This window comes from Phasianus colchicus, chromosome 9, assembly GCF_987193195.1.
Source record: "Phasianus colchicus chromosome 9, bPhaCol1.hap1.1, whole genome shotgun sequence".
In the NCBI taxonomy this organism is placed as follows: Eukaryota; Metazoa; Chordata; class Aves; order Galliformes; family Phasianidae; genus Phasianus; species Phasianus colchicus.
Genome location: NC_143444.1, coordinates 30552467 through 30573260, shown reverse-complemented (window position 1 = coordinate 30573260; position 20794 = coordinate 30552467). Strand labels below are relative to the sequence as shown.

The 20794-nt window shown below is 47.0% G+C and overlaps 1 protein-coding gene across 3 annotated transcripts in view; it reads right to left on the bottom strand.

Annotated features, from left to right (window-relative positions):
• Positions 1–6743: 6743 nt before the first annotated feature.
• PGM1 (phosphoglucomutase 1) overlaps positions 6744–20794 on the bottom strand; it is a 19228-nt gene continuing 5177 nt past the window's right edge. For 2 of the 3 annotated variants that reach the window (XM_031603751.2, XM_031603743.2), the window contains exons 2-11: positions 15411–15573; positions 14889–15035; positions 14053–14178; positions 13621–13811; positions 13058–13212; positions 12367–12482; positions 9513–9648; positions 7928–8111; positions 7495–7629; positions 6744–6979 (exon numbers count right to left, since the gene is read on the bottom strand). In XM_031603751.2, the coding sequence (XP_031459611.2) occupies positions 6890–6979; positions 7495–7629; positions 7928–8111; positions 9513–9648; positions 12367–12482; positions 13058–13212; positions 13621–13811; positions 14053–14143 (1098 nt within the window). In that variant the 5' untranslated portion in view covers positions 14144–14178; positions 14889–15035; positions 15411–15573 and the 3' untranslated portion in view covers positions 6744–6889. Of the gene's footprint in view, positions 6980–7494; positions 7630–7927; positions 8112–9512; positions 9649–12366; positions 12483–13057; positions 13213–13620; positions 13812–14052; positions 14179–14888; positions 15036–15410; positions 15574–17889; positions 18163–20794 lie in introns of those variants that run through there. The other variant, XM_031603735.2, reaches the window with a different exon arrangement.

The window sequence follows — 20794 nt, the reverse complement described above, 5'->3', positions numbered from 1 at the left end:
CTGAAGGAGAAGAAAGAAAAGAAAAAGTTGGATACAAAGTAGGGAAAAAAAGAAAAAAAGTCCAGAAGTTAAGGTGGACAAAAGATCAGTGACACTGAGCTACAAAATCACAGCGCACAACTGTGCAGGAATCAGTGCACAGTGAGAGGAATCTCCAGCACCTCCCTGCATCAGAAAAGCAATTCCTATGGAATACCCTGGGGTTATGTGCTCTTCAGCATCAACTCACCTGGCCAAGGCAGAAAAAATTGGTTGCCTATTATTTATTCTGTACCTTCTTTCTGCCACTGAAGAAGTTTAACACCCCTCCCACTCCCCCATCGGAGCAGTCAACCACTCTGTGGGCTTTCAAGGCCAGTATGAAAAATTGAAAAATGCAGCTCAGCTGCTTTTTATAAGACTTTAACAACAATCAGTTCAAAGCAGAACACACAATAGCTGCTTAAAAATTGCCTTTGATTCCCTCTATGATAGAGAGCTTACCAGTACTCAAAACTGTGAATGCCCAGTTCCATTTCTGCTACTTTTTAATCTGCATGGATCCATTCCATCTTTTCTTTTTTTTTTTTTTTTCTCATTTGTTTGTGAAAGCAGAAGCACAAAATCCTACATTGCCAGTGCTGACCTAAATGTTTTCAGCAGTGAATGCCAGAGGTAGTGCCAGAAGCTCTGCTGTCCCACCTGTTGCTGGGAGCTGGGCACTACTCAACAGCTCTGCCCACGTATTGCTTTGCAATACAGTAAACAATAAACAGCTTCAATTTACAGTAAGCTTCTTCCATTCAAAGTAACAAGCACACAAATCAGAAAGTTTATCTTGCAATTACAGAAAACTTTGCTTTAAGAGCGCTGCCCTGATTGCACAAACCAGCCTGCCAAATTGTTCATGCCCTGCAGCTCTGGGTCCCCCTGCTCTACATCCCAGGACCAGCAGTGTGTTCCCTGCACCCACAGTTGGGCAAGAGCAGTGCACAGTTTGGGGCTGTCCTCAGGGCTCTTGTTACACACACACTTTAATAGCACACACACAGCTAAAAGTTGGCAGTTCGTGTCTGGCATCACATTACTATCAATAGAGCAAGTTATGAACCCAACCCTAACCCTAACTCAAACCCAAGGCTGAGCTCACTCTAACCCAAACGCAAAGCCTAAGTCTAACCCCAACCCTAACACTCTCAAGCACGGTGACATTCCCCTTACATCAACCCAGGTGGCTCTGTCTGTGTTCTGCCATGTTTCTTTCTGTCTCATCCCTGAATTCAAGTGTTGAAACCGTGTTTTTAAAGCTGCAAACAGCACAAGTGATGCCCAGCAGCACAGAATTCCTTTAAGCTCCCCAATCCATACCCCACCTGCTCCATGCCCACTGACCACATCCCTCAGTTCCACAGCCCCCATTGTCACCTAGAAGAGGCGCAGAGAGGTGGGTGACCGCCCAAGGCTTCAGGAGATGAGGCTGCAGAGCTCTGAGCAGCGATGTGCAGGAGGTGTGACAGCCATGTGCTGCTCATTAAGGAGTTCAGCTCTTGATTTCAGGAAGCGTGTGGGGATCGCTGGTAACTGAGTTTTCAATTTGAGCACTGAAAAAGCAGAATATCAAAAATAAGCTCAAATAGGTGGTTATAGCACAGGCTGAATGCTGTCATCCCAGATTAGAAATCAGCCCTTCAGCTAAGCCCTGTGACTTTTCTACTCTCCATATAACCTAGAGCCTACATTTCCACGAAAGCAACAGTTTAATCAGGAAGACACTCAAAGCTGAGCACTGATCTGCACAAGGTACGCTCACCTCTGCAATCTGGTAGGAGCTCGTGTGCTCCTGGCTAAGCCCATCAGGGCCTGGGGGGCCATTTAGCAACCTAACAAACTCTGATGGAACTGTTCAGAATAACACTTAACATTCTAATTAACTTCTTGAGCCTATGCTGTGTATAACTGATGCTTTCATTTTGCTTTGGTTCTTTGTAAAAGGCAGTGCTTATGCTGAAAGGTGTAGGAACCAGAAGATACCATTATTTAAATATATTTCCGTGCCACCCGAGCAGTCAGAATCTCACAGTCAGTTCATATTTCTTACAAAAGGAGAAATAACTCTGAACTGCTGCTGAGCCAAATGAGAACCCCAGCACTGCTGAAAAATTACATTCTTTCATTCTGTGCCATAGGGTGTAAGAGCTGAGCATCTGACTACTGCCGTCATAAAATGTCTTCTTTGAGGCTGGCTCTAATTACAGAGCATTTTAACGCTTTTATCTTTGGGCTGCACTGGGACAGGGTGGATTTGTAGCCTCAGTCTCCTGTTTCATTCGGTTTTGCATAGTCAGGAGAAGACACAAACCCTTCTCTCTCTTTTCCCTTTCTCTTTCAGGATTAATGCACAGCATTAGCACAGCCACAATGAGACGTCAGCAGTGTGTTCTGCCCAGGAAAGGGACATCAGTGACTGTGCTCACAGATGTGCACAAAGCTGAGGACAGCGGCTCTCTGTGGGGATCCCACGTGGCACCGAGCAGCAGGCAGAGCACTGTGCCTCATTTCAGCAGCAGCTGCCTCCAGCACTCCACCCCACACTGATCAGCTTCATTCTGGCTCCGGCTGCACCTTGCTTGTGGCCCCAACCCACAGCACAAGCCTTGCTGTGCCGGGAACCGACTGAGCCACCCTTAATGGGAGCAGTGGGGTTGGTTGTAGCTGTGGGAGGTGGATGGCACCACGAAGGGACGCCCACAGTTGGTAATTCCATGCCAGAAACAACACAAACACTCTGCTTGTGAACTTCCTGAACTCCTCCGCTCCCTTCCAGCTTTCCCATTCTCCAAGGAGCAGTGCATAAACACAGAGTGGAATGGTACAGAGCTCTGCAGCTTCACTGGGACACAGCACTGCCTTTCTTTGCCCATTCATTCCCTTCAAAAAGCACTGTTTCTGACTTTTCTTTCTGCTGTAGGTGCAGGGCGGTTCACAGGAGTGACTCAAGGAGCCCTTTGCAGGGAGCTGCACACTAACACACAGCATGTCTGGCTGTCACCCTGCACCACCAATCATTGCTCTGAAACTTGAACTCCTTCTGGTGTCCATACATCATCCTGTGCTCCTCACCTCCACCCAGCACCAGCTCCTGAGCCTTGCTGTTAACCTTCCTCCTCCTCACCCACACGGCCCTGCTACTCCTCAGCCCCAGCTCAGGTTTGCTGGCCCTGATCTTCCCAGATCTAATTTTTTTTTGTTACAGGGGCAGTGAGGCACTGGCACAAGGTGCCCAAAGAGGTGGTGGGTGCACTGTTCACCAATCCCAGCAGAACAAACCATCATCCCAAGTGCCAGTGACCCTGCCACCGCTGCACCCAGCTCCTGGCACCGAGGCTGGGATGAGAAACCTGAGATCTGGTGCTTCTTTCCACTCTGGGAGGATTTCCACTCCTTGAATATCTTGCTTTTTGCTCGAGATGTATTTTCATTTCTGGGCGGTGGAGACTGCATGTAGAAATCAGATACTGCCTTATGTAAAGTTGGGGTAAAGATTAAAAAACATACAACTGGTGAGACATCTGGATCTGATTGGGCTCCTTTGGGACAGCAGCCTACGGCTTGAGCCTGAAGAGAAGCAAAGAGAGCAGTGGTAATTTTTCATGCAAATACTCAGAAGCTCGGAGGGGCTGAGGCTCTGCAAACACCTCCATTGCCCAGTGAGAGCAGCATGGGCTGAGCACACTGCTCTGCTGCTGCAGGCAGCCGCTGCCTTGGAAGGAACACACCGTAATCCAGCTCCAGGGTAAAAGTGAATTTCCGGAGAAAATTATGAATAACAAAACCTGGTAGCTCCAGGTGGAGGTCTCCCTTGGAGCTACGTGAGTTATCCTAGCAATCGGCTTTCATTTGCTGTGTGCTCACAGTGAGCTTGCTGGCACTTGGGCTGAGAGCTGCATGCTGCTCAGCGAGCCAGTGGGGCAATGTGTTCTGTTTTAGGGGAAGGAGCAACTGTACCTATGGCAAAGCTGTGAGAGCAGAGGAAGCTTTGTGCCTGGTCCTGGAGATGTTACACACTGCTGAAGCCCCAAGGAACAGGCTTTCGTTCACTTGCCCAGAACGTGGCTCCATCGGGAGGAGCACACGTGGCACAAATAAGACTGCTCCACTGCTCCCCCCAAACTGCACACCAGCTTTCCTGTGTCAGCAGTGCACACAGCACTGGGGTCACCCCAGTTTGTGCCACCAGGAGGACGTGACCCGGCTTTCCAACGGGCTCTGAGAGGTGAAGATGTCCACACAAAGTACAGATGCGTTATTTGCAACTGCAGCTTGTTTTGAGAGTCGAGCTGGACTGAAGCTCTATGATGCAAATGTAAATAAATTGTCTCTCAGAGCATTTTACAATCACTGATTTACATTGTTTTCAAGTTATTAGCTGGCTGAGAGATCAAATGTTTCCACACCATATTTGTCCCTCCAGAAGCTGTCAAGTAGATTTAGGCTTTGAGTGCTCAGAAGCCAGGCGACTCCTGGATTAATTTGGGCACTGGCAAACCCATTCCTTTAGCAACAAGTCCCAGCGGCATCTGCACTAACGATGCCTGACATGGTGTGGAAGCAGCATCCTTCATTAAAGCCCCAGTGCTTCACTCACATAACGAAAAACCTCCACTGCAGATTAAAAAGGGAAGAGGGGGCCAGCCCCCCAATACAGGGCAGCTGCAGCCATGGAACATTTTTAACACAGCCCAGCTCTCAGGGAAGGAGGACATCTATCACAAGAGTGAAAACAGTATTTGCCAGTACATGTGAAAATAGAAAATAACCCAAAAGGAGGTTTCCCAACAGCAATTTGCTTGAACAGAAAAAGGGGCAGACAAACCCCATGTGTGCTGCACCAGAGGAGGGCAACGGAGCAGTGATGTGACAGCAGAGTGAAACACAGCAGGTTTCAGTTCTTGTCACCCGTGCTCCTCTGCCATCCTGGCAGGAGCTGGCCTGAAGTGATTCAGGAGGCACTCAAGAGAGTTATATGTGGCCAGTACCACCCAGAGAAGGCTCAAGGCAATGACTGCCAAGTGAAAGGCATTTCCTCTCCAAACTCAGCCAGGCATCCTTTCTGAGAGAGGGGATCAAAGTCCCAAACAGCACCAATGCTCACACCTTGAACACAGCCTGGATTGCACAGGCTCCCTTTGACACCTTTCTGTGCACGAGGGTAAAGCAAAGAGCATGGGCTGGACCACACTGAACTTCCCTTTCACACACAAATCACTTCTGATTCAGAGTTTTTTCCTTTTCTTCTCTGAATGCAAAAGCCACAGCATATGCTGGGGTTTTGCATTTCTTTCCTTGTGCTTCATTAAGTGACAGGCATTCCCACCAGCACACAGCTGCTGATGACCAGAGCTCCAGCAGCAGGGCTCAGGCACACCATGAGCAGCAGCAAGGCTCCCCCATCCATGGAGGCCAGGCTGGATGGGGCCCTGGACAAGTGTCTTGGCCCAATGGCAGAAGTTGGAACTGGGTGGGCTTTAAGGTTCTTTCCAACCCAAACTAGCCTGTGATTCAATGAAAACAGCTCTGCCAGCAAAGCTGCTAGTATGGATTTAGCAGAAGGTCTGCTTGTCAGAAGAGACACCTCACCTCTGTACAGAAGATGAGATAAAGAGCTTTTTGTCAGCACATCTGCATCAACTTCAGAGGTTTTGCTGGCAGCGCTGTGCAGAGGGCAAAGGTGGGATGCTTCACATTCCTGGAAAACAGAGCCATTCCCTCAGGCCTGCCCAGGGCCCAGCCTGAATTTCAGCTGTGTGGGCAGTGTTCCCTGTACCGTCCAGTCCAGCTATGGCTTGGGTGACAAAGGCACACAAAGCAAAAGAGGGAAAACCCCCTAACATTGCTCCCACCAATGCAACTACTTCTATTAACATCATTTAACAGCCTAAAGAAAGGGGAGATTGAGCTGGGTTTACCTGCTCAAGCCCCTGTGCTGAAGGGCATTATGTTGGTGGCTGAGGGCAATACAAGCACACCTCATCCTCCCCAGCACAATGGCAGCAGGCCAGGATGGGAGCAGGACCCAGCTCAGCATGGAGAGGACAGCCCCAGCACGAGGGCAGGGAGCTGCACTGACACTCAGCAGCTACAGCTGTTTCCAAAGTCACCTTCTCCATGCCCTTGGAAAAGACTTGGCACATTAATGCATGCAACTGTGATCATTCCAAGGATCTCGCCATTCAACCAAACAACTTCATCAAAACAGTCTTTTGGTCTTCAAAAGAAGATCATGGTGCAAGAAAATAAAAGAACACTGAACAGTAATTGTAGCTCATACCACTTTAATATCCTGCAATGACTGTTACTGCTTATTTCTTGAGGGAGGTTGTGTTGTGGTTTTTTTCTTATACAGATAGCAAGGTAAATAGAGAGCAATGTACATAATTTGTTTTGAAAGGGAAAAAATCCACGTGAGTGAAAAATACTCACTATTAGTGCACGTCCATTGCTTATTTAGAGACATCAAATTTTGAAGACAACATATTAACAAGGGTAAAGTGCGCTTCTTTTCCAGGAAAGTGTCCAAGATAGAGAATACATTCATCAGTAATTCAGGGAGTTGGGTTCTTTGTTATTTCTAGAGCCTTTTGTTTAAGCAAAGAAAAAAGAAGTACATATGCTAACCCAACAGGCTGAGCTAACGAGCACCAAACCAACGTGCCAGCAGTGCTGCGTGACGCAGAAAAGCAGCACAGCAATGTGCACAAAAAGTGTTGACAGGAGCTGGTTTTTATTGTCTATCTGTAGCGGGCAGTGTTCTTAAATACACAGATAAAATTAATATTCCTTTTATAGCGACAGACCCGACAATAAAAGAGGCGACGGGCTGGCTTCTTTCCCTTGGTGCCAGGATGAGCCTTTATGTTATAACAGTGGGACCGGTGCGGCCGGTTCTTTCATGAAGCTGTGAGAGTTTCAGTGCAATAGAAATGAGAGGAGCCAGCATGACCTGCAAGAGGGGAGAGATGGCTCAGGACCGGGGGCAGAGCACCATGCGCAGCCTGTGCGCACCGCGTCCACCTTCCACATTTTTTATGTCTTTGTCAAAAACAGCAAGCCATGCACAAAAAGTTCTATTTGCTGGGGGATAGAAAATGAGGATTCTTTCAGTATTAGGTGATGCACAGAAAAGAGCTCGTCTTATCCCTAGCGAAGCAACGTTTTGCCCAGAAGGTCAGTTCAGGTTGGAAAGTGTCCTTCCACACCTGGAATCAGCCACAGATGTAACATAAACAGGAAAACTAATGCGTGACTGCAAAAGCAGCTGTGAGAGATTCTGAATAAGTAATGCTCGTTCCACACAGAGCTTTTCCAAAAGCTATTTACACTGGGATTGAAGATATCAAAGCCCTTGCTTCCAAAACACCCAGCGCATGGCTCTAAGCAAAGCAGTACTAAGCAAATATCCATGCTTTTTAGTAAGGCTGCGAACCAGCGATGCCACAACTCAGATTTAACACCTACCTGTGGGTCTTCGTGGATCTTCTTAGCATCCTTCTCATAGCTGTCAATGTAGAGCCGCACAGTCGCTCCAGCGCTGCCGGTGCCACTCAGCCGGAAGATGATGCGAGAGCCATCAGAGAAGATGAGCCGCAAGCCCTGAGGAGAGAGGGGCAGAGCTGCTCAGCCTTGGGTACCCTGGCACAGTCCATGGCACCCAGCCTGGCCCTGCTCCAAGCAGCCTCCAGACCCTTCCTTCCCTCTTTTAGCATCCCCTCCAAGGCAGCCATTCCCTTCACAAAGGCCAAGATCCCACTGGCCAAGATAGGGAGAAAAACCATTTCCAAGAGTCAAATGCACTCCTTGACTTCAGAGAAAGGGCAGATGCAGTGAACAAAGATGCCCAATATTCAGCACTCTCAGAGGCCATGGCCACCCCAAGCAGCACTGTGCCCACCTGGTTTCTGGAGACGCTTCCATCCACGGGATCGTGGTACTCAAAGTTATCAGCTTTCTCAACCGTGTAGACTTTGTCACCAGCTGATAACTGCTTCCCCACAAAGGAGCGGTCAAACATTACAGTCTCCAAATCCTTCATCATTTTACCAGCTGCATCTGCATCCACCTCCTCATAGTCGTATCTACGACAGTAAAAACAAAATTAAGAAGGTGTGTAATTAGCAGCACTGTTCTGCAGTGTTCTTGTTTAACAATGCTGTGATCAGCCCCCTGTTTTCTACTCATAGTGGAGACAAGGACCAGAAGAAAGAAGATAATGCAGCAGTGTATGAATGCAGTACAAATCTGTACAGCAACCTATTTCAGATACATCTAAAGTTGAGAAAGATCAAGGGCCAGACTCCAACAACACTGGCTGCAAAGCAGTTATTCCAATTCCTCTAATAGGATCTCAACTGGCTCCTGATAACAGTTCTGCCTGAGCATCTCAGTGTGTCCCCACAGCAAAGCAAAAGTGTGATCCCAGCACATGATAACATCCAGTGCCAGCTTTGATCTAGCTAATGTAAGTAAGAGAAGCAGAAAGAGCACCAGCTCCAGCATGTGCACAGGACCTGAGACTCTGTACTCTGACTGCCAGTGTGATCTGTACAGCTTTTATTTGCCCAGCCAGACAGAGCATGCACAGGATTGCTAGCTGCCTTCCATTCCACCTAGTTTTCTATGCAGACATATCTCTGGTGCTTGAAGACTACCTTTTTATACTAGATTTTGGCACTTCTTCCACAGCTTTAAATGCCTTAGATGTATGCTGGCTTTGTGGTATGGGAAAAAAAAAAAAAAAGGCAAAAAAGTTCTTACATTTAGCATTGGAGACGGAAATTTCATGTAGGTCTTCCAAATGAAAGATTTTTACCCTAATGCTCTCACTCCAGATAGCAGAGAGCTATCATGACCTGCACGTGACCTCTTCTGCTCATGTGCAGGTCAGTTCTCCTTTTTCATCTCCTGTGTCTATAGGTATAGACAAAGTTCAAAGTAAGAGTATTTTGGAACTGGACAGAAATTCAACCAGGTAAATAACTGTCTAGGAGCTGGGTGCCCATTCAGTGAGGCAAAGCCATCACTCAAGATATTACAAATTAATTTGTAAGACGTAAACTAAAGAAGCATACTGTTCTAAAAGTAGGAAAAATTCTTGCAAGAAAAGATCTCCATTAAATAAATAAATAAATACATACATACATACTACCTGTCAGATAGATATAAGAAGACTTGCACAACCTTCACAGAGTTTGATACTGAATAGATTGTATTCATAGTAACAGATTCTAACCTGGACATCGTGAAAGGTTAAGGTGAATACCCACAGGTTTATTGGACCCACAGAAGCAGCACAAACTAGCCAGGGACCTTCAAACCACTGCAACACCACAGAAAAAGCGTGTGCAACAAGGCAGAAACTGCTGTGGTAGCAAGGTTGGTGCTGTTGGTGCTCAGGTCGTTGAGCTCCTTCCTGAGGGCTCATCCTTGGTTGGCCATAGGGCAGAGGGAAGAACGAGGTGTCTGGAGCACTTCCTCACCTGGTGAAGAAGTTCCTGCCATATTTATGCCAGTGATCCTTCATGATGTCCTCCACGCTCTGCTTGCGGGCAGCCAGGATGGACAGCCAGGCCAGGACTGCCCAGAGCCCATCCTTCTCACGGATGTGGTCGGAGCCTGCAGAGAGCCACAGCACAGACACATTATGTTGTCCTCCTGCGAGGCCAGAACCTGCACACAGCTTTGCTTCACCTCCACTCCTCCACCAAGCTGGCAGTAGTACAGCCCCACAAATGGAAGGCATTTCACAAGCTGGATGTTCATGTGTTGTTAAAGCAGTTCAAGATATCATCTGCTTTCAGCTATAGCCCAAATAAAACACTCAGTTCCCTTTAAAACATACTCATCGCTCACAGATCCTTCATTCTGTTCCCAAGGAAGCGAGGGGGAATGTGCACTAAAAAGGAAATAAATAAATAAAAAGGCAAATGCAAAGGAGCAGCTCAAGAACTACCATCAGCCTCTCTGAGCAGCTGTCACACACTGTCTGCCAAATCAGTATACCCTAATGGTCCAGACACTGGCTGAGCACCAAGAGAAATGCCAGCCCTCACTAAGGAAGCCAAACCCTAACAGCTTCAAGACTGCAGGGTGCTGGGGAGCACAGCAGACACAGGGGCAGCAGCACGAGGACTTCATTCACACAACGAGATCAATTCATCCCAGCCCCAAACACCAGATTTAAATGTGGGATCCAACAGCAGCCAAAGCACACCAACCCAGCCTCCATCTTCCTGACTGGTTAGCTCAGTGCTAGGCTCAATGCACAGCTTCTGGGTTTTATCCTTTGGGCTCTGGAAAACATCCAGGCTAGTATTACCAAAACCCCAAGGAGCCAGGGCACACCTGCCAATGGGGAGAGTTGGCCAGAGCCACCATTTCACCCCCCAAAAAATCAGCTGGGGCCACGAGGTGCGAGACACAAACCCCACATTGTGGATGCAGTGGTAAATTATCCTCACAGCCCTGCACAGCTGAGAGCTGCGCAGAGGTGATGGAGAGGAATGCTAAATAAACAGGAGTCCCATGTGATGTATCAACTTATTGCTGGAATAAAACACCCCAGAAAGCAAGCAGGAATTCTGTCACGTCGCATTACTCTAATTGCTGCTGGACCCTGGTCCCGCCGGGTCGCAGTTTGTTTCAATTTTTACTGGGTCTCTTTGGCTGCTCCTTCACCTTGCTCCCATTCAGCACTCACACTGTCAGACTCCAAACAACTCCTCATTAAATTGCTATCGAACAACCTCCCTCACCCCATTTCATTCTTTAAAGGGCCTCTGCCAGACAGACAAACGCCCTCTGCATTGCAGGGAGCCCAGCAAAGGCTGCCCCAACCCTTTCCCAGTGTTCCCCCAACAACGACCCCAGCGCACAGCCCAGGTGTGATGCAGCACAGCCAAAACATCAAGCCTCCCTCTCAGCCCCATTGCAAGTGGTTTCAGTCACTTTTATTGGCAATGTAGTCACCTACCTATCGTGGCCTGGAGAGAAACCATGAGCTCACTGCACATGCAACAGAAGATGGAAGCAATTTCAGAGAGTTGCTCGTTAGAGCCCAGCTCCTATCAGCAGCTCCATGAATCATTTGCTGCTGCTGTTTGTATTTTCTAAATGCTGAGCCATTCTCACCAGCTAAAGGCCGCAACATAAACTTAAAGCATGCTGAAATCATTCAGGGCTAAACTCCAAAATCTTCCTATGCTCACAATTACCCTCAAGTTATCTTTACAGAGATACCAAAGTCATCCAAAATTCCCCTTTCCTTCCAGACTGAGGCCTAGTTCTTTTATTAGAATAGCATCTGATAGCAAAAGTTTTGCCCCGGTGACTTCTTCAGCCCCACAGCAACCAGCTTTCAGCCAGTCTGCAGTGCCATGTCCTCAGCTACCAAAAACTCAGGTGGTAACATTTTGGGACAGAGATTCACAAAGCACTTCATATCTGGTATTTGAAACCACTCTTACTCCATGAAACACCTTAAAGCAGGCTAAAATATGAGGCGGTGGGCTGGAAACATGCAAGCTTTGACCCCCAACCACCCCACCTAGATCCCCCCAAGCCCTGCACCTCTGGCTGCCCCACTGAGCTGAGCACTACACACAATGGAAGAACAAGATCTTAAGGACAACCCAGGCCAGACAAACCCCAGAATGGTGGCAGCCTAACAGCCACACAACGCCGCACGTTTCAGGCACGGTGCAGAGCCTGCACCAATAACAGCCATGCATCACACTGCACCCCTGGTAAATTCCTAAAGATGTTCGCTTTGTTTCTCAGTAACCCAATAACTCGCTTCGACTGTTCAAAGGCAAGTGTTAATTTAAACTTTATAAATCATACCTTGTTTTTAGAACAGGAAAATGAGGGCCCTATTAAGCTCGGAGATTTAATAGTGACCTGAAACCTCCCCTAATAAAACTGCATGCTCCAAACCATATTTCTTTCCAGAAATGAAAACATTTAGAAGGTTTTCCTGGCCACCAAGAGTTGAAAAATACATTTAACGCTGCACTTAATCCCCACAGACTCAATGACCGGGCTAGTAAAGAGGCCCTTAGACTTCCTGCATATCTCCTTATGCCTTCTGGAAAAAGAAGAGCTTTTACCTGACAGAACTCTGAGCGCTATGTATGCTTTCACCAGGGATTCTTTTGCCTGACAGAACTCTGAGCGCTGTGTATGCTTTCACCAGGAATTCTTGCAAGCTTTTTTGTTAAATGATTTTAGAAGCATTAACCTCACGTGAAAAATAAACCCCAAGTAGGCCAGCACAGTAAAGAACTACGAAGAGGAATAGTGCCTCCATTAGTGAGATCAGGAACACCCACTTACCAGTACCAAAACTTTCCTCTCCACACAGAGACAGTTTGTTTGCATCCATCAAGTTTCCAAAGAACTTCCAGCCAGTAGGAGTCTCATACAAAGCAATCTTTGTCGCGTGGGCCACCCTTAGAAGGCAAGAAGGCTACGTCACACACAGCTGGGCTTAGTGCACCCATGTGAAACACTGCAGCAGGAGCCCCACCAGTTACCACACATCTCCTGAGGGGTAACACTAAAAGCAGATCATGTCTCTGCTTTATTATTAAGAGTTGCTCTTTGTACAGCAATGCTGCGTTTTATCCTGGTGTTACCTTTTGGGAGATTGTTGGGAAGAACAAAACTAAAGATAAATATATATATGTATATACAGCTCTTCTAAATTGATTTGCAGTTGTAGATGTCAAAGCATTTCACAAATAGATTATCAGCTTAAAATTAAAATTTAAAAATCACAAAGCAGGGGGGGAGGGGGTGAACCATATCCATATAGACAAAAGAGAGCCAAGAGCAGAACCCAGCTCTGCCATGCCCTCAAACTGAATTTAATACGTTAAATTTCAGTGACTCCAGAACTCAACCCACAGCAGCCAGATGCTTTGCCCATGGGGCAGCCCACGCTCCCCACTATGGACACGTGTCAGACACAGAAAAAAGACAGTTGTTGCCTTGTCAGGGCACTGTGCACAGAGGTAGGTGCTACCTGTCAAGAGCCCCGCTGGTGGGCATGCTGCGGGCAAAGCCACGGACCCCGGTCTGCTGGAAGTAAGGGATACTGAGAATGTTGGCAGCGATGACAGCGACGGAGTCAGAGGGGTTCACAAAGAAGCCATGCTTGCCAAGAATCATGTTGCGGTCCTGACAAAGACAAGAGAAACAGCTCATGTCCTGGCTTTGTGCAAAGAGGCTGCAAAGCAGAGACTGTGCTACTTTGCTGGCACAGCTTACAAACCCATGGACACGGATTTTTTACTGTACTGCTCTAAATACAGCATTTGGAAAAAGTTAAATAGCAACACCTCTACAGTATTTCAACATCCTGCTGATTTTTCATAACCTTTAAAGCCATTTAAATACAGTTTGGACTTCATTGTTTACACAGTAGTCAACTACTGCCAACAGTTGTGAACTGCATTGAGTAGTTCCCATCCCTGTGCAGCTACAGAATGGAGAGGAGAAAAAAAGCTTTCACATCCATCCTCCTGAGCCAACGTCCTCCCTTTTCCATCAGGAGGTAAAAAGATGAAAACAGAGCAGCCCATTTACCCCATCTCCATCAAAGGCAGCTCCAAAGTCATACTCTCCTGACTTCATAGTCTGGACCAGATCAGCAGCATAGGTCAGGTTGGGGTCAGGATGGTGGCCACCGAAGTCCTCCAGTGGGGTGCAGTTCACAGCAGAGTTTGCTGGTGCTCCCAGCTCCTCACACAGGATCTTCTTCACGTAAGGGCCCACAACTGCCATAGGAAAATGTGGGAAGGAAGGAATTCAAGTACAGGGTAAAGAAGGACTTACGCCTCAATTACACTGAGGTATTAGAATGACAAGAAGACAAACTGCATGTCTGATTCACAGCAATCCAGCACCATAACAGAACTCATTGCTCTCAAACATCAGTAACAAAAAAGTGCGGAAAACCCTTCTCTGGGAAGTAGGAGGCAACACCATACAGACCAGCAGAGCCAAGCCCACCCATACCTCCATGCATTGCATCAATGCGAATCTTGAGGTGGTTTTTCCCCGAAAGCAGTTCCTTTAACGCATTGAAGTCAAAGATGTTCCTCAGCATATTTGCATAAGCTTCTACAGAATCCACAATTTCCACTGGAAAAAAAAAAAAAAGAAAAGAAAAAACAGAGAGAAACTAACTCTGACAATCTGAACTCTATGCAGAAAAGCAATTTTAGTACACAAGCCACTGTGCTGACAATCCTCAGTGCAAAGGGCCAGGGCTCAGCACAGAGCCTTTAAACATCCCATAGAATCATTTCATAAAGATGATGATAATGTTCCTGTATTAAGAAACATTTGGTTATGGGCTGCCACTGCTAATGGGATTACAGACCAAACAGACCAACAAAATCCTGAAGGCAAACATTTTCCCCAGTTCTCTGCTAGTCACAGACTCCAGCCGCAGCTGGAGATACCCTTTGAGAAGTTTCCATTCCACTCCAGTTATGTGTAGAGTGGGATTAGAGGAAACAAAAATACATATGAAAACAGACTTTCAATCTCCACCAATGTCAGCATGAATTTTGCACCTGATAGCCTTAAAATTTGCATCTTTGCAACTAATGGGACGAGTGAACAGAAACAATATAATTAAAATATCTAGACAAGGTGAGATGAAGGCAAAAAATTAAATAAATAAATCCATGATGACCAGGACAGATATTCTTGCTTGGATCATCCAATAGATGAGAAGGGAAGGTCAGACCACGTGCCCTTCAAAGCACCAAGTGTCCTTGTCCTACAGAGGCCCATGCCAGTTTCACCTGAAAGGAAACTTCCCAAGGGGAAGAGCAGTCAGTTACCTGTAAAGGGTTTAAATTTGTTCTCCAAATCAAACTGCTGTTTTCCAATGGTACCCAGGTCCACCTTGAGATCCGGGCAGATTGCATATTCTTCAATTTTTTTGCTAATCTGGAAAATTTTGTCCGTGATACCTTCTGGAGCAGGACCTACAAGATATAATGGGCAAGGGGGAGAAGTTAAAGAAACAAAGCATGAGGAGAGAACACTGCAGAGATAGACCAGAAGGCCTGGGGCTGGGAATGCCTCACTGGGAGAAGAATACCAGTGAGCAAATTGATCACACTGGATGTGTTCTCAAGCAAGCTGCTCTGGGAGTCACTGCTGGAGCAGGGGTTGGACCAAATGGACCTAGAGGTCCCTGCCAACTTTAACCACACTAATTCCATGTTCTGGGAAACCCACTGCTCAGGCCACTCACTGAACCTCTGTGATGTTAAAACAATTAAATTGAGTTCTTTGTTGCCAACACAAGGCAAGTCAAGCAGAAACAAAGCAAACAAGAATCAACTAAGCAACTTTACCTCCATTGGCCGTGTTGAATTTAATTCCAAAGTCTCCATTGGGCCCCCCAGGATTGTGGCTGGCTGTCAAAATGATGCCACCGATGGCTTTGATTTTCCTGATGATGCAGGACACTGCTGGGGTGGAGAGAATGCCGTTCTGCCCGATGACCAAGCGACCAATCTGAAAATCAAAGGGCAGAACAAACTACTTTGAGACTCAAATTCTGAGTGCCAAAGCACCAAACACCCCAACACCAACAACAGGTAAAGCAGGGCCTCGTCAGGGGCACATGGATGGCAGAGGTCCTGAAGCAAACATTCTGAACCTGGGAGGCTGCAAGCTCTCTGCTATATAGCTTGAAGGTCAGCATCTGACCCTGCTCTGTCATGCCTTTTTAGCATCCTTGCTTATGAACACTGGAAATGGCATCCTGCACTAGAGCAGAGCTTTCCAGAGGCATCTAAACAAAACAAAAAAACCTTTGCCTGTGGTCTCGAACATTGCTTTCAAAAGACACAATGGGACTGAGAGAAGCCAAAGCAAAACAAAAGTTGATCATCATCACTGCTCCCATGGGACCGCATGCAGATTCTCTTACTCTCAGCGGGTAATGCACCTCCCTGCCATAAATTTGGTAATATCACTGAGATTAAATCCAGAGCAATGTGCTAAGCAGCACAAGGTAATCAGGACTCAGTTGCTGGGGTTCACGCAGTAAAAGAGAAGATAAATGTTTTTCTGGAAGAACGTGCCCCTTACCATAGCCCCCAAATGAGGTGATAGAGATTTAAAAATACACCAGACCACTCTCCATCAGCCAAGGAGATTAGACTGTGAATACAGCTGAGAAAAGAGGAGGAATTTCATTCAAAAGCAAGAGGAACCAGAAGACAAAAGCCAGCCTGCCCGGCCTGAATCCCCCATGCGGTGCTAAGCTGGCTCTGTGGGATGGCTGCCATTCCTGCCTGTGGCACAGCTGGGTGCTAAGCCTCACAGCTGCCAGGCAAGTGGGAAGCTGAGACGTCCAGTCTCCAGCAAGCTATGGGCACAGACCTGAAACAGCAGCTTAGAAACCCAGTGTGAGGTGTGAGTGCCCTTCTACCAACTGGTCAGAGTATTGCTGCCCTTATAGTACCCAACTATCTAGATCATTATGCCATACATCAAATTTGTAGCAGCCTGATCTACGTGGGTTTGGCTTCATGCTTTGTCCCAGCAGCAAGGGCCTCCCACGGGTCCCCTCCACACCCCAGTGACACAGACTGATGCTTCTGGTGTTCTTCACCCCAAAACCATGCTTTTCAAGCTGAGGATGCTGGTCATAAAGCTCCAAACAGGCCATACTCTGTGCAGTATAGCCCTGAACACAGACCTTCCCCTGTGTGCCCTTTACATTAAGCTGACAAATAACCTTGAACACTTGTTTAACCCCATAACTGGCATTTAAAGCAGACGACGTGCATGGTGCTCCACTGGCACAGTGGTGTGCTTGGTGCTGCTCAGAAATCCTGCTGATCCCGCATCTGCAGAGGTGACAGCACCTGTCTCTGCCACATGCTGACAGACACTTTTGCACATTCAAAATATGACATGCATGCCCTCCCTTGTGGCTTTTTATAGTCGAACACATCCTCAGACTCATCTCTCCTACTCTACAGAGCAAGATTAGCACAAAACTGATTAACAAAGTCACAGGCTTTAGCCAGACTGCTTAGAAATAACTAACAAAAAACACCAAACTCAACAGTGAAACTTGTTTTCAGCCAGGCACAGGACACAATGCTGGAAAGAAATGCAGCAGAGAAGTCTCAGTGATGCAGATCAGCTTAATCTCATCTTCACCAACAGGAAACCTGTCCTGGTGTGGAGAAGCCCGGGCAGCAGGCCTGGCTCTTGCTTTGTGCACATTTTCCAGCTCTTTGACTCAGCCCATACACTGACTTAAGAGGAACACATTAATTTGCAATGCCAGAGGATTTTTCTTTTCCAGCTGGAAAACATTTTGATTTAGAAAAATATATATCTCTCTCTTCTTATTCAATTGCTCATTACAAATCACCCTGTTGTGATCGGATAAGCTTTTCTGTCAAACACATTCCCATAAGCCAGATCTCTTCGTGTAAAGTTTTGCTCTGCATTAGGAAACACAGAACAGACAGCAAAGCCTTTTCTTCTTAAAAGCAACAAGAAACACAGATACAACCCCAAGAGCACTGCGGTGCTTGAGCCATGCTCTGCTGCAAACAGCCCTGGCTCATCTGCTTCCCACACAACCAGAAATCACTGTATGGGTTTCCGCTCAGTGCTAACTTTCTTTTAACAGTAATTAAACATTAATTTCAGTATTACCAGTCTGATTTTCCATCGAAATGTTATCTGTTAGCAGTTGAGTAAAATCTATGGGAAAACTCGATCTCCCACTGACTACTCTGTTTTGGTTTTCTGCATTTATCAGCTATACAACCATAGGAATTTAATCATCTAGCATTTACCAACCCCGTTGGCAGCAGCCATTTGGACTATCAGTTCCACTGCAGCCTTATTAAGGTACCTTCCATCACCTCCAACTACCACAGAAGATCCTTGTCGATCTCTTAGGTCTATGGAAAAAAATATACTCTGGATAAAGTTCTGCAAATAGTTCATTTTGGATTCAAAATAATAGGTCTTCTTCTGTAATCCGCTGGTTCCTGGTTTCTGATCATTGTAAGGAGCTGTTGGCACAGTCAGCAGAGGCAGAGGAGCAGCTTCCATGTTCTTTTTTCAGATAAATGCATTTAAGAAGTAAACTATGATTAAATAAAAAAGAAAAAGAATAACTTTTTTTTAAAAATGTATCAGTCTTGACACCAGCAATGGCACACCTACTGGACAGAAGCTCAGCAGAGTTGCCGAGCACCCAAAAATAGCTCCTTGAACGTTGAGCTGAACACGGCTCCTGTAACTGAAGATGTTTCTCTGCACTTGCCGTGGAGGATCAATGTCACGAAGAACACACAACCCCACGCTGCTCTCCCAGCACTCAGCAAAAGGTGATTTCTGCCTCCTTCTCCACCTTCTGCTCCCTCCAGGCACGGCCCTTCACCATTCTGTGCTATCGCCGCCGGCACCGTCCGTCCGCCTGCCCTCTGTCAGCAGCTCAGCACCCGCTCACACACACACCGATGCGCTGCACAGCGTTTTTGCCAGCCCAGCAGATCTGCGTGGCCCTGGAGGAAAAGCCTCCCGCGGGCACGGCAGCATTTTGCAGCCTCCAGCAAGCTAAAGGTCACTCTTAAAATGGAAGGCAACGGATCTGTTACCCACACTTTGCTTACACGAGTCCCACTCTGACATCCCGACAGCTCCGGCGCCAGCTTCCCCCAAATAACGGGACATCGTCTGCAGTGCACAACCAGCCTCTGCTTAACTAAGGGAAATCCATTACCAGCTAAAACACTGCTAAAGCAATGCTTTCAACTGAATACCAACATGAGTCCTACCCTGGGCACTATGCATGACAAAAGTTATTAGAAAAAACCCCAAACTTTCAAACACAGCTTACAACAAAGTCATTAATTTTGGAAAAGCTTGCACCCACCAGAGACCCAAATACAAGCAGTTATTGAGGCATCATCTCCGTCAGCCTCAAATGCTGGATTGAAACCATGGTTTCCCTTTTAATGACACTTAGAGTCCTCTGTCCAAGCTGCTGGCAGAGTTCACAGATATTTCTGGATAATGAAGGACCGTACACTTCCTAATGACTCATTTTGTTCCATACTTAAGGAGGGGAGGAGAAAAGGAGTTGTGTACACAGCTGAACTGTGACGCTTTGTGGGGGCTCCCACAGGATTGTTTCCTGACTTTTTTGCTCCAAACATTGACAGATTTTCTTACGACAATCTTTACTTTGTTCCAACAGCAAGACTGCCTGTGCCATGCAGCCAGCAACCATCCATGTGTCTATTACATGTATGTCTTCGTGCTGTTCCAGCATCCTGCAGCTGCAGTGCCTCCATTTCCATGCAAAGGCTGAGGTTTCCCTCTAGTGGCACAGAAAACAAAGCCCAGCTCCCAGAACGAGCCTCCCTGGCAGGGAAAAGCCTGTGAGCACTTTCGCCCAGCCAAACACTTTGTGCCACAAAATGCCACAGTACACCTCGTCCTCCCTGAGCAGGTGCCCACACATTGGCTGGATGAGGACCTAATGAAGTTTGCACTTGTGGAGCAGAGGAACCAAACTCAGCATAGGGAGGAAGGTGATAGTCACTGTTGCCATACTAAGATACATTAAAAGAAATACATTATTTCTAACAAAATACAGAATGCAGCTGTGAGGCAGTATGTGCAAAGCACAGGGACAGAAGTGGCATAACCATGGAGCTTGTCTCTGGGGCACTCACCCAATCCCAGGGCTTTCCTGCAACACCAACAATGGGTCAACCAGGACTATTAGGCCAGTGTCTGCACGCTTACCAGGAGATCCAGAAGGGTAAAAGACTCAAGAGGCAGACCTCAGCCCTGGGGAGGGGAAGGCTCATTCGATTCACCACCTGGGAGTCTTTGCTCAGGCACATGTAATCACTTACAGGAGGAAAAGGAATTCAGCAGGTCCTCTGATCCCTCCCCAAATCTGGTGTGGGATCAAACATCCCCCAGGTACCCTTCAGAAAGCTCCTGCAGCCTGTTCTTGAAATCTCTGTCTCCAGGTGTGGTGCCAGAGCAGTCAGAAGCATCTTCCTGCAGTCTGTCCTACATCTCTCTCCCTGCAGCTTAAGTCCTCCTGAGCTGTCAGAGAACAAACCAATCATAATCCTCCTTCTGACACTTTCTTGCACATTACAATAATCCTTTAACACAGAGGCTCACAGTATCCCCTCTTTTCTACAGGAAATAATCCCAATTCCCCAATTTCCTTAGCTTTCCCGTGTGGTCACACTTTGTAAGTCTCCAATTCCATGTTTCCCCTCCAAACAGCCAACCTGCCAGAGCAGAGCCATCTGCTCACGTAGGTTCCCATTCACTTTAGGCATGCAAGAGCAGAATCAAAGCTATGAACTGTTGACTTTGGTTAATGATAAAAAGACAAACAAGACTATTTTGAGAGAACCTGAATTTCAGCAAAACACTGGAGCATGCAACTCCTCCCTGGACTTGGTGTTGCTGACCCCTGCCCCGTCCCCTGTCCCCATGTGAGCTGTGACACTACATTCTCTCATTCCACTCAGTCTTGAATGTGACATTCAAGAAAGAAAAAGAGGGGGAGGATGGGACACGCATACAGTGCAAAAGCCAAAAAGGATGTTTTGCAGTTATTTCATGGCTTTGCTTTAGAACAGAAAAGACATTTCCCTAACTCCTTCCTGCCCCCTTCCTGCATTGCTCCATAATTACACTGCACCCCAACGAGGACCAGGAG